Consider the following 14,201-nt stretch of genomic DNA (forward strand, 5'->3'; position numbering starts at 1 on the left):
AAATTTGTGTGAATAAACTGTGAAAAGATTTTAGAAGTAAGTTATCTCAAAACATTTTGCATAGGTTGAAATGGGGAAAATGTGACCTCTAGATAAAGCTGAGTTCATTGTTGATCTCTTTCTGGAATTTTTTTAAAAATTGAATTTATTAGGGGTGACATTAGTTAATAAAATTATATTGGTTTCAGGTGTACAATTCCGTAATATATCATCTGTATATTGTATTGTGTTCACCATCCCAAGTCAAATCTTCCACCACCATTTACCCCCCTCCAACCCCCACCCTCTTACATCTCCCTCCACACCCTGGAGCTTATTGATGACAAAGAAACAAGTAGAGATGCCTAACCTGTTTCTAATTTAGTTTTTATTTATAAAATGAAGCTAAAAGCCAAATGATCATGTTTGAGGAATTAAAATATTTATTATATTTTTTATCTTACACATGGAGAGCTACATTATTTTGGAAACTAAATAGAGTGTCATCATTATATATTTTAAATATGGAGAGAATTCTGTTATATTTTTAAAGCTTACCAGAATCTCATAAATTTGATGTTTCATTTTTATGATTTATTCTTGCTCTCTTTAAAGATGTTAGTCTTTCTCTTATTTTCATTTTAATTGACTGCAATTTAATTTTTTAAAATGGAACTTTTAGGTTACAACTCTGGTAAACACGAACAGTAAGGGGCCCTCTAATAAAAAGAGAGGTCGTTCTAAGAAGGCCCATGTTTTGGCTGCATCTGTTGAACAAGCAACTGAGAATTTCTTGGAGAAAGGAGATAAGATTGCAAAGGAGAGTCAGTTTCTCAAGGAGGAGCTTGTGGCTGCTGTAGAAGATGTTCGAAAACAAGGTAGGTTAATATTGCTTTTTATATAGAGAGAGGCCTTTCTAGAAAATGAATTCTTGAAGGTGACTTTTTGAGGTCAATATTTTCATTTTTAAAATAAATTTATCTATTATTTGTTTGTTTGAGAGAGGGAAAGGGAGGGAGAAAGAGAGGGAGAGAAACATAAATGTGTGATTATTACCTGTTGTGCACCACCTACTGGGGACCTAGCTCACAACCCAGGCATATGCCCTGTCTGAGGATCGAATTGGTGACCCTTTGGTTTGCAGGCTGGAGCCCAATCCACTAAGCCACACCAGCCAGGGCAACATTCTCATTCTTATGCTTGCCAATTGCACAATTACTAATAATATTCAGTTATTGGAGATATATGAAGTTGTACTGGCTGACATTTTAATCAGGAGAGATAGTAACAAAGGAGCAGTTTTTTGGAGAATCTGAATCTTCTTCTCTTAGTTGTTCCAAGTAAAAGTTGAGTCTTAGAAATGTTGTAACACAATTTGATAGAAAATAAATGTGGCAGAAGTTTTCCCTTTATTCTATGTAGTACCTTTTTTAGGTCATGCTGAAGGTATAGGAATGATAAAATGGAAAAGTGATAAATGTCCAGCAATTCTGAAAATACCATAGAAATTGTCCCATTCTGTCAGACTAGTACATTAAATCAGGCATACAGATTTGCACTGGTTTGAGTTTGAAATAAATTGAATGTGGGCCTAAAAAAATCATGTGTTGGGAAAACTCAGAGTTAGTAGATGGTGAAATTATACTCACAGGTTACCTATAGTTACTATTAGAAAAACTGTTATTACTCTGAGGTTACAAGTATGATAAGAGGACTTACATGTGAAAATTAACTTCTTATAACCTGTAGGTTTGTGTTAAACTTGTGATCCAGTGGGAGAACTCCAACAAAGGCATAGCTTTCTGTAGGGCTGTTGGTTATCAGCTGAAGGGAACTGAGCCCATACTCTCTGCAGGTGTTTTTCTGGCCTTTGGGAGAATGTCGCTGGCTCTCTGATGGCTGACAGCAGTGTGCAGCATAGTCCTTTGGAGCGTTATGTCAAATACATCCCTGGGACTGTACCCTAAAAGGGTACAGTCCAGTACCCTAAAAGGGTCAGTGGGTCGAATGAGAGATGCCATCTTTAGTTCTGAATTTTTTAATTAAAAACCTTGAATAGTAAATATTTTTCTCGGTTTTCAGTCTGAAGATTAATATTTCTCATACCGCAAATGATGAGATTATTTAAATTCAGAAGACCAGCTAACTGGATATATTGGTTTCCTAGGGCTGTAATATATAAGTTATTACACACTTGGCTTACAACAACAGAAGTTTATTCTCTCGCATATTTGGTGGCCAGATGTCTGAAGTCAAGGTGTCAGGGTGGATTCTTTCTTGGGGACTCAGAGGAAGATTCTGTTCCATGCTTCTTCTTAGCTCTGTGCTTACTGGCATCCTTGGTGTTCCTTGGCCTGTAGACACATCACTTCAGTCTCTGCCTTTGTTGTCACATGGCATTCTCCCTGCATGTCTGTGTTCAAAGTTCCCTCTGATAAAGTACATCAGTCATTGACTTAGGGTCCACTCTAACCCAATATGACTTCATCTTACCTTGATTATATCTGCAGAGACCCTATTTCCAAATAAGACTACTTTCACAGTTTCTGGGTAGACATGAATTTCAGGGGACACTATTCAATCCATTAGAAAGGGTTTTTGAACTAATGTATTTTAAAGCAGTTTAATTGTCCAGTTCAAGACAACTTTTGAGCTGCTTGTTGAGAATATCAGGATGGCTATTACTTCATTGTCCTCTGTGTGGAAAATTTTATTCCGCTGGCTTTTTGCCCCCTGTGATGAAACTTATAATACTAACAGATGAATTTGGCCAAGTGTTCATTGAGTCTAGAAACTTAAGACTTTTTTTTTCCAAAATAAATTAAGTTGTTGCAGGTAGTTTTTTTACTCTGTAAGTGTTCCTTATTTCAGAAGTTTCTCTGATGCAAATTTGTAGCACTCATAAGAATACACCTCCCCCCAATTTTGAATGCATTTTTGAATTTGTTTTCTTTTTATTTTTGTTTATATCTGAGAAAAATTTTTATGTGGCTCTGAATCATAAGTACTTGTCTGTTTTAGCCCAACTTTGCAATTAGTTATGATCATGATCTATTCATCATAAATTGCCTTTTTCTGGCGGGGGGACTAAAACGAATATAACCGCTTCTCATCATCATTAGTGCATCAGATATGAAGAGTTGAAGTGCCTTGCTTTTTTCTGTTGGCTTATTTTCTTTGGAGATTTAATAAACGGTGTTGAAACGTCTCTCCTATCATTAATAGAACAAAGAATACATATGAAAATTATTAAGCACAGATTCTTTAATCAACCAAGCCTTGTCAGTTACAATGTTGAAAGTGTTTACTTATTATTTGAAATGCTGTAGTGGTGTTAATGTATCTACAGATCTTTTGATACCCTTTCTTTAAAAATTGAAGCCTAATTTTGATCCTTTTAAATGTGTGGGACTTAGAGACTCTTGCCTTTGTCAAAGATAGAATGTGGTAGAAGTGATACTGTGTACTTTCAAAGGAAAGTCATGAAAAGTGTATAGTATTCACCTGGCTCTTTCTTATGGATTATTCAGTGTGGGGAAACTGGCTGCTATATTATGAGGACACTCAGGAACTCCAGTGGAGAGGAACTGAGGTTTCCTGCTAGCAGTCAGCACCAGTTTGCTGAGCATTTGAGGAAGCCACTTTGGAAGCAGATCCTCCAGCTCCAGTCAAGTTTCAGATGATAGCAGCTCCAGCCAGCCCCGAATTTCTGAACAGAAATCGGGGAGACAGTAAATGTGTTTATTTTGAGCTACCAACTTTTAGGGTAATTTGTTAGGTTGAAAAAATACAAACCCCTTTCTCAGGCTTGTCTTCAGTAGCCCTGAGTGCTTAGGCAAAACTGACCTAAATGCTCTGAATTTTATTGGTGTATAAAACACAGAGTAATTGTAATTTACTTAGAGTTTTATAGCAGATTGACTAGTGGTGTAGTTAGAATTCTTTGTACTTCAAGTCTGTTGCTTTTCCACTGGAACTTGGTTGCTAAGGGATATATGGGAAGATTTCATTTATTTGTATTTTTTGATTATGCTATTATAGTTTTTCCAGTGTACTGTACAGTACATCAGTAACTTCTTGCCTACAGTAGCTCACAGGCATGTGGGGTGGATGGAGGAGGAGAAGGCCCAAAGAAGCTGAAGTACACCTGTATGTGTTCCAGTACTGCTTCTAATGACATTCTCCTCAGTAAAGGAGCCAAGTCCATGATTGATGTACTGGGTAACAATGGATTTCCCGGAAGCAAGCTTGTGTCAGAGAAACCAGAATGGGGAAAGAGCTGCTGGACTACTGTGTTTGTCTCTGATGAAGAGACTGTCTTCTAGCAGACAGGTGGTGATTTTTTCTGTTTTGTCCCAGAACTTATAATCAGGGTACGTGGATATGAAAAGTAAATTAGCATGAGTGGCATGCAGGGAATGGGATGGGAACATAAGCATGGAATTGGGAAAACTTCCTGAAGTTCATTGGATATTAAAAGTGGAAGAAGGGAGGGGAAAGTCATTCAAGTAAGAAAAACAGCAGATGCAAGATGTGCATGAGACGGTGAGGAGAGAGTTTGGAGCTAGATTTAGAGGGTTGTTTGGAATGCAGGTGAAGAAGACGGGAGGACTGCCAGGGAAATGAATACAGAATTAGAAGTTTGTGGTTGGACTAGGTCTCATAGGTTCCGATTCCCCTATACTTGAACATATCTAGTCACACAGAACTTGCTTCTCTTGGGAACAGCTTTTTCTAGCATTGCTTTGTGTTTGTTTATTTTTTAAAAATTACTTTTTTTATTGAGAAACATCGATTTATCATCCCACATATTTATGCATTTATTGGTTGATTTTTGTGTGTGCCCCAACCCTGGAGATCGAACCCACTACCTCGGTGTATCAGGATAATGCTTTTAACCAGTTGAGTTACCCAACTAGGGCTGCGTTGTGTTTATTTTTAAAGAATTTTTTTTTCTTAAACTGAAATATGTCTTAGCTTTCTTCCTGTTTTAGGAAGTTCTGCTGTGCCCTGACTGCTGTGACTCTGATTTCGGCATCATCCTGCAAACTAAAAGGTTGCTAGTTCAATTCCCAGTCAGGGCACATTCCTGGGTTGTGGGCAAGTTCCCCTGTTGGGGGCATGTGAGAGGCAGCCAGTCAGTGTTTCTCTTGCACATCAACGTTTCTCTTCCTTTCTCAATCTCCCTTCCCCTCTCTCTAAAAATAAATAAATAAAATCTTTTTAGAAAAGGGGTGGGGATTGAGAGTGAGTCTGGTGGCAGGGTCAGCAAGCAGTCAGGAGAGATTTGCATAGTAAAAGTTTTAAATTTTGATGAACTTCAATTTTTTGAGGATCCCCCCACCACCATTTGTGGATTATTCTTTTGGTCTCACGACTTAGAATTCTTCACCAAGCTATAGCTTCTGAAGATTTTCTCCAGTTTTCTTGTTTTACATTTTACAGTTAAGTCTGTGATTCATTTTGAGTTAATTTTTGTTTAACATGAGGTTTAGGTCAAGTTCTTTTTTTCCCCCCTTAGGGGACACCCAGTTATTCTATTACCATTTGTTGAAAAGACTGTCTTTTCTCCATCGAACTGCCTAACACCCTTGATGAAAGTCAGTCAGTTGTACCTGTGTAGGATTGTTTCTGGGTTCTCTTTTGTTGATTCATGTGTTTTTCCCTCTGCCAATACCACACAATTTTTATTGCTATAGTTATATGAATGTTAGAATTGGATGGAGTGATTCTACTTTATTCTTTTTTTCTAAATTGATTTAGCTGTTACAGTTCTTTTGCTTTTCCATATGAATTTTAGATAATCTTATTTATATCTATAAAAACTGGGATTTTGATAGGAATTTCATTGAACTTATAATCAGTTTGGGGAGAATTGACATTTTTACTACATTTTGTTTTCCAATCTGTGAACAAAATGTTTCCATCTCTTTAGATCATCTTTGTTTCTTTTTATCGGTGTTTAACATCCAGGGTGGGGCAAAAGTAGATTTACAGTTGTGCGTATATAAAACAGTTTATTCTTATATTTATTAAGTGTTATATTATTATTCATATGAACAGTTAATTGTAAACCTACTTTTGTCCCATCCTCTATAAATCTTCTACATGGTTTTTTTAGATTTACACTAATTCATTTTTTGAACCATGGTTATATGCATATGCATTTTACCCTGTTTTTGAATTTAGCTTTGATATCATTTTATTATTTAAAAAAATTTAACACTAATTTCAGACTTAAAAACTATTTAGTATAACCTTGGAATTTATAATCTTTAAAACTGTACATTTTCTATTGCAGCATTCGTCTGTTATTGTACTTGAAAGTTTATTTTATTTTTAGAGTGGGGAAGGGAGGGAGAAAGAGAAACATCAGTGTGTCGTTGCCTTTCACATGCCTCCTACTGGGGACCTGGTCTGTAACCCAGGCTTGTGCCCTGACTGGGAATTGAACCTGTGATCCTTTGGTTTGCAGGCTGGCACTCAGTCCACTAAGCCACACCAGCCAGGGCTATTTCTATGTTTTTGATATAAATTATTAATGCTGTAGTGGGCGAGCACCATGTATATATAGTGCTTTCCTTTTAAAAAAAACAACAACCATATATTTCCTTAAGGTATGTTTCCAGGGGTAGGAATATAGGGGCACAAATCTTTTTTTACAAATTAAATTCATTTACAGCAGAGTGCACAAATCAGTGTACAGTTTGAAGTGTTATATACGTGTCTACATACGTAAGTAGCATTCAAAAAGTTTCTTCAGGAGCATAGGTTTTAGGGTTTTTAAAATGTATTAGTAAATTGTTCTGTAGTAGGGTTATATCTTCAGTCTGCTAATGTTCTCATATTAGCAATTATAAGTTGCAGAAATTCAGTTTGTTTATCCATAACTTGTTTATGCAAAGGGGAGTTTATGGGCCTTTATAATCGGGGATTTCAGGAGTACAGGAAGTCCTCAATGTCATTGATAGGCTCTTGGAAACCACGATTTTAAATGAAACAACATGTAATGAAATCAGTTTTACTGTAGGCTAATTGATATAAACAAGAGTTAGGTCCCTGTGGCATACTTCTAGTCACAAAAGCACTGTCAAACTTCTACATAGAGGTCCAAAATACTTCTAACATTAAATATTGAAATAAATGTGAGTTACACAAATAATTAAGAAAGATTAATAAAAACATGAGAGTTATTTTCCAAACTGCTTATTTTATAGTTCAGGGTTGTGGGTGGCTGAAGCCTCTCCCAGCAACTTAGGGTGTAAGGTGGGACCCACCCTGGACAGGACACCTTTCTGTTGCAGAGCCACGTACCGTGCCCCGCCCCCCCGCCCCCCTTCTCTCATACTAGGACAATGTTAGATGCCTGAATTCACCTCATGTGCACATCTTTGGGATGTGGCCAAAAGCTGGAGTACGTAGAGAAAACCCATGTGGATATGAGGAGATGTGCAGACTCCACACAGCAGTGGCCCTGGCTGGGAATCAATTTTTTAAAGTCAATGTTATAACGAAACAACATTGAACAAAATGACATTTTGAGGACCTGTAGATCTTGAGTTCAGGCATGGCTGGATGAGACTGGCTCAGAGGGTATGAGGCTTTCTTCATCACTTGCCTCCTTGGATTTGAGTTTACTTCTAATTTCATGTGTATACATGGAAAAGATGCCTACCTCTAGTTTGAAGTGGTCCTCCTAGCTTTGTCATTCCAGCAGAGAAAGATCTTTTCTTCCTCAGTGCCTACATCATAGTCATAGAGTGGACTGGTTAGCTTTGCTTGGGTTTGACTCAGCTCTGAACCAGTTCTGTTCCCAGAGGAGACTGATTAGCCAGCCTGGACCACATGTCCACCCCAGGACAAAAGAAAAGGGCAGGAGAGTTCTTTAAAGGAATAGGAGGTAAAGTAGAATGATGTTGAATAGAAATACATTGTTCTTGACAAGTACTAATGGGATAGTCCATTAAAATTTTTTTGCTATTTTAATAGGTATAAAATGCTACTTTAAAAAATTTTGCATTAATGGAGCTAATTGATGCTGTTTCTTCATGTGTTTTAGTTAATGTATCTGAAACATAATGGTGTTTGTGAGAGCCCTTAGGGCAGTGATAGGTAATAACAGTAAGAAGTGCTTCTTTGTTGATTTGTTGAAGCCCTGCTATTTTTCTTACTCATTGCAATTCTAGGTTTTCAAAAATTGAGACAAAGCCTATTGGGCCAGAGGTGCTAATTTTTTAGATTTCCAATCACTTAGCTATTGGTATTGCAGAGATAGAATTATCTTGGAGTTGAAACTCAAGACATGATTGCATGTGTCTATAGTGTTTTTTAAAAATATATTTTATTGATTATGCCATTACAGTTGTCCCATTCCCCCCCTGCATTCCCCCCACCCTGCACACCCTCTCCCACCTACATTCACCCCTTTAGTTTATGTCCTCGTGTCTTAAGTTCTTTAGCTTTTACATTTCCCATACTATTCCTGCCCTCCCCCTGTTTATTTTCTGCCTACCATCTATGTACTTATTCTCTGTACCTTCTCCCCCTTCCTCCCAGTTCCCTGTTGCTACCCCTCCATGTGATCTCCATTTCTGTGGTTCTGTTCCTGTTCTAGTTGTTTGCTTAGTTTGCTTTTGTTTTTGTTTTAAGTGTGGTTGTTAATAATTCTGAGTATGTTGTCATTTTACAGTACATGTTTTTTAATCTTCTTTTTCTTAGATAAGTCCCTTTAACATTTCATAAAATAAGGGCTTGGTGATGATTAATTCCCTGAACTTGACCTTATCTGAGAAGCACTTTATCTGCCCTTCCATTCTAAATGAAAGTTTTGCTAAATAGAGCATTCTTGGATGTAGGTTCTTGCATTTCATGACTTCGAATACTTCTTTGCAGCCCCTTCTTGCCTGTAAGGTCTATTTTGAGAAATCAGCTGACAGTCTGATGGGAACTCCTTTGTAAGTGACTGTCCCCTTATCTCTTGCTGCTTCTAGGATTTTCTCCTTCGTTTTTATTTTGGGTAATATAATTCTGATGTGCCTTGGTGTGTTCCTCCTTGGTTCTGCTTTCTTTGGGACTCTCTGAGCTTCCTGGACTTCCTGAAGTCTATTTCCTTTGCCAGATTGGGGAAGTTCTCCTTTATTATTTGTTCCAATAAGTTTTCCACTTGTTGCTCTTCCTCTTCCCTTTCTGGTACCCCTATAATTCGGATGTTGGAACATTTAACCCACGTGGCTGGGTTGTAATGCTGTATATGGGGGCGGGGTCCGAGAGGGAACAATGGCTCTTTGCTTCACTCTCTGTTGCACCTCAGTCCCTTCCGCTGCTTCCCCCAAATAGATCTGGCCTTTCTGGTGCTGGTTCCCGGGTGGGTGGACTGTGTTCATTCCAGGACCCTGTGGGTCTCTCCAACGAACTCCCCTGTGAGGCTGGGAGTCTCTCCCTGTGCCTCAACCCCCACAGGTATTTTCAATCAGTGTTTTGAGGCTTTATTTTCTGGCACTAGGACCCTGGGTTGTGTGGTCTGTCTTGCTCCCCAGTTATCTGCTTGCAAATGTGGGACCACCACCTGGTCAGCCAGCTCTTGTTCAGGTGCCCTGCTTCTCAATTGCCCTCATCGCTGGGTCTGCTCGTTGCCACCCCACGTCCTGGGTCTGCCAGCCGTCGCCTGGGTGCCCAGGGTCTGCCTAGTGCTTGCGCACCTGGTGTCACTGCTTCCTGTGCCACGACCCCTCTCTGCCTGTTTGCAGGACTCTGCACCGCCTATCGGTCAGAATGAATGTGTCTATTTTAACTCCTTGGTTGTTGGCCTTCCATGCAGTACAATTTTCTCTCAGTTTAGGTTGTTATTTTGTTTCTGCCTTGTTGTTACCCTTATTTTATTTGTTCAAGGAGGCACAGTGTGTCTGCCTATGCCTCTATCTTGGCTTGAAGTTCTCTGTAGTGGTTTTAATGGTGGGACCAGATTTATGATTGTTGTGGAGAAGGTGGTAGAGTTCTGTTGAACTGAGCAAGGATTGTGGGTAAAGCCAGTGACTTTTATTGATTTCCAGACCATTTTGCTTGATTTTTCTTCCATGACTGCCACACCACTAACCAGGCAGTCATCTCTCATGTATGTGCTGTTATTCAAATGATAGACAGCATGAAAACATCTTGATAGCTCACTGCAGCCTCTTCTCCAGTACTGAAAAAACATTTAATAGTGACACCTATATGGTGAATGGCCAGGAGGTGAAAATAGAGGGTTTTTTGGTCCAATAAATAGAAAGCAGATAACTTTAATGTTTGGCTTATTGTTTCCCTCTTTTCGTGTCTATTTATATCTAGGCACTATTTGTCATAAGATGTTTTTTGGAGGCTTTCTTTTCAACTTATGGTTTTCAGATCAGAATTCCATTTCAGGTAAACTTGGGTTATAATGAAAGTGCATTATTTTTGAGTAGGAGCAGGACTTCGACTTCTTGAGAACAGTCAGTATTGTTCAGTACTGTCTCACTTGTTACAAGAACCACCTTTTTTTTCTGTAGAAATGGCATTTTTAGAGCAAGAAAGCAGTATTCATTGGTCTACTAAAACGAGATTTAAAACTACTGAGTTGCTAGTATGTGCGTGATCTCAGCACGCTCTAGTTGGTTGGTGAGTATACTCTTTAATGTCTGTGCTTGTTGCACAGACAACTTCTTAGCTTTTCAAATCTTGAAAGTACAGAATTGCCAAGTCAGATAAAACTGATGGTTTTGTAGGACAATGTCATAAAGTAGGGACAGGCAGTGAGGGTTTTTAATTGAAATTAATTAAGAGATATTCTTTTACATATATTTCATTAATTGTATAGTAAAATGGAAGCCATGGATGTCATCTTCCTTGGTTCAGCTTGAATGATTTCTATGTGGGGGGGAAACACATATGGAGAGGGAGTATGTGGATGCAAATGTTCAAATGGTTGTGCATGTATACACATGTACATGTGTATGTATATGTTTATGTGTGTTTGTGCATAGAGTTTTTCATTATGAATCTAGGAAAGGCAGTTTTAAGGAAGATGACATATTTTATCCCCGACAGAAGGATGGATATTGAGCATAAGCTGTCAGGGTCTTGAGGCATAATTTTCTCCCTGGCAATGCTGACAGCTTCAGACTGACGTACCTACATCTGATAGATATTAAAAGGCAGATAGATATTAAAAGGCACATGTGATCAGGGCAAAGCAGCTGTCAGTGACTATTTGAGAGGTAGATAGGAGACATAGTAGTGTCTGGGTTTGCCAAGTTTATGTTGTAAAGACTTAAACTATAGCTTTTTGAAGTTTTATGTGGATATGTGAGAGAGATTGCATTGTAATTTGGTCTTATTAGTGTGGCTTTAATCAGGTTGGAGTCATGATCTTGACCTCATATATGGGCTGTTGACTGTTTCACAGGAGAAAAATGACAAGTATTCCTACCCTAGAATGTTGAGGATGTGTTTCAAAAGTGTTAATAATGATGCTCTGGAAGAGCAATAGTAGAGAAACATTTAACATTTTGAAAAAGATTAAAGTTAAGTTAATTAGGATTTCAGAGTAGTGTAATCACTTTCTTCACAAGAAATTAAACCTCACAAGAAATCAGCTGATTTTTCTCATACTGTTGCTTTGAGTTCTGGCTTCTCATTTGTTATCCTGCCTTTTCCCCTTACCATCTTGGTAGATTTTTCATCCTGGTTTCTCATCTTACTGTTTCTTATCATGTGATTCCCCTGGCTGGGTTTGTTGGTAGAAGTGTTCCCACTTCAAATCCTACCCTTCATATGTTCCTAAAGACTGAATAATTTAAAACTTGTTCATTACTGACCCTCATTCCTCCACTCTCACAATTTAATACATTTTCTTTTGCTTCATTTAACTTGAGTAGAAAAGCAAAATATAAATTCCAAAAAATCATTAACTGGTTGTCATTTGGGTGTTTTATGCCTTAAAATTGTCTGTCTGACTTAAAACTGCAAGTCTCTGGAGTGGAGGATGCATTTTCTTTGACTTGGGATGTGTCAAGGATGCTGTCTGTTTCTGGATCACTACCCTTGTGTGAGCATATGCTGCTCTACAGAGACTTGGGTTCTGCTATAGCCGGCTTGGAAGTGAGGAAAGGAAAATGAACTTATTAAATTTTAATGTTTCCTGTGATTTTGAAAAAGCTTCTCCTTTTAAGTATTTTTGGCTATCTTGTTAAACTCACAAAAATAAATAACAGTAGCCAGGATAATAATACTTTCAAGTTACAGTGGGTAATATTATTGCCTTAATATATTTGTCCAGTGTAGCCAAGGGAGTTATCTCAGGTATTACAATTTTGACTTCGGCATGACTTCAACCATGCTGTTGCAGTAACATGGTTTCTACTAGTTATTTTCTTAAGGAAGTGACTCCAAGTTGAAATGCATGTTATGCATTTATTTGAATGTGTAATCAGGAAGTAAGTGCCTCTCTTGGAGTATTTCTGAATAGCAATAGGGCACACTTGAATTAATAAGAAAAATGAGAACACGAATATATGTGGTGCTCTATTTTAACTTTTTAAAATAAAATCAATCCATTCTGACTGTTAAAAGTATTGACAAAAAATTCAAAGCTTTGTTCCTTACCCCTTCAAGATAGGAAAAGATACAGGTTGAGAGTTTTTCTGTTTGTGCTCTGAAGTGATTCTGATGGGCTTTTAGTATTTAAATAACATGATATTAAATGTTTATTTCCTGGGTTGATTTTCAAAAGAAACATTTTTGTGGATTAAAAATGGCACCTCAGGAAAGTTGTCTTAAAGCATCTGCCAGGAATTTTTGAATCATCAGTTTTTCTTTAATTATGGAGGTGTCATCTAGGGGCCTGTGGTTTTGGCCAAATACCCCTTATTGATGAATGGAAAGGTGAAGGTGGAAAGGGAAAGTGTTTCATTCAGATTTATTCTTGTGTCTCAGGGCATGTGGGTTATGCCAGATATATGCCGCCATTTGGTTCCTCCTGAAGGACGATGTTATGAAATCTGTTAATCTTGTAACTATATTGCCAGTTTATCTTCATTGACCACAGTGGAATATGTCTTATTTCATTAGAAGGTCATAGAAAATGAATTAAAGAGATTTGGGGGGTGTGAGGGGAAGAGAGTGGGATAGCTTGGGAAGTGGGTATTAATTCTTGATTATCTTGAAGTTAGCAAATAATTTTGTGAAGCCTTGGTCCTGTCAGTTTATTATTTTGTAAAATGAAAGTTGGTGGAATGATAAAATAAGAATAGTTATGTCACTTTCTGATGAGACCCCTTAATTGTATTTTATAGAATTTGGTATAAAGTAGTTTTATCAGTGGAGATAAGACCAAAAAAAAGTAACTCAACAATTAGGAGTCCCATGATAAAGGAGTTTTAGGTATTCAAAAGCCAGGGCTGGATGTCTTTTTCAAAAAAAAATTTCTGCCATGTGAAAAGATGCCAAGCTGTTAAATAAGGGGTCAGGGATGGTGGAGGGGTATCTGTTATAATATACTTACCTGTGATGATGGTTCGTTGCTCTCTCTTTTTTTTTTCTCCCTTTCTTATGACTATTCCCTGGGTAGAATTGGAAACTTTTTTTCTCAAACAAAAGTAATTTTTTTGCAGTGAGCCTGCTTTTGATAGTAAGAGCAAAAAGAAGAAAATAAAAGTCAGCTGTAATTTTGTTACCCAGAGATGAAATGAATGTTTAACATTTTGGTTAGACTTTCAGTTTGTTTTTTATGAATATATTCATGTGCATAGAAATATGTTTTGCTCCATTTTGTCAGTTTTTTCACTTAATGGATCTTGAATATCTTTTAGTTTCGTCAAATATTTCCATACAATGTAATTTTTAATGGCTGAATAATATCCTCTACAGAATAATAATGTGACCTAAGGAGACTATTTTGAACTATAAAACCAAAGACCTTTCTAACTCTCCAGAGTTTTATTCACTTTTCAAGTATTTAAAAGGAATATAGTAAATAGGATCGTTTTTACTTTAAAGATTGAATGCTGTTGTTGATAACAAATGTAGTATGAGGTATTGAGAAGAAAAAAATTTTAGACATTTAAAATCATTTTGAGGTAAAGAGATCAAAGTGACTTGAGCAAGGGCATCTGGAAAATCAGTGGGAGAAGGGAAATCAGAATCCTCTTATGGACAGGAAATTGATTCTGTAATGAATAATTTGAACGTGTTTAAGATGGTGAGTG

At 37.4% G+C, this 14,201-nt stretch overlaps 1 protein-coding gene across 1 annotated transcript in view; it reads left to right on the top strand.

The window, feature by feature from the left end:
- CTNNA1 (catenin alpha 1) overlaps positions 1-14,201 on the top strand; it is a 198,758-nt gene that overhangs the window by 39,797 nt on the left and 144,760 nt on the right. The window contains exon 3 of the mRNA XM_037061371.1: positions 662-857. Within this exon, the coding sequence (XP_036917266.1) occupies positions 662-857 (196 nt within the window). The remainder of the gene's footprint in view (positions 1-661; positions 858-14,201) is intronic.

Source organism: Sturnira hondurensis, unplaced genomic scaffold (genome assembly GCF_014824575.4).
Source record: "Sturnira hondurensis isolate 20B ecotype Veracruz unplaced genomic scaffold, ASM1482457v3 Scaffold0001120, whole genome shotgun sequence".
Classification (NCBI taxonomy): Eukaryota; Metazoa; Chordata; class Mammalia; order Chiroptera; family Phyllostomidae; genus Sturnira; species Sturnira hondurensis.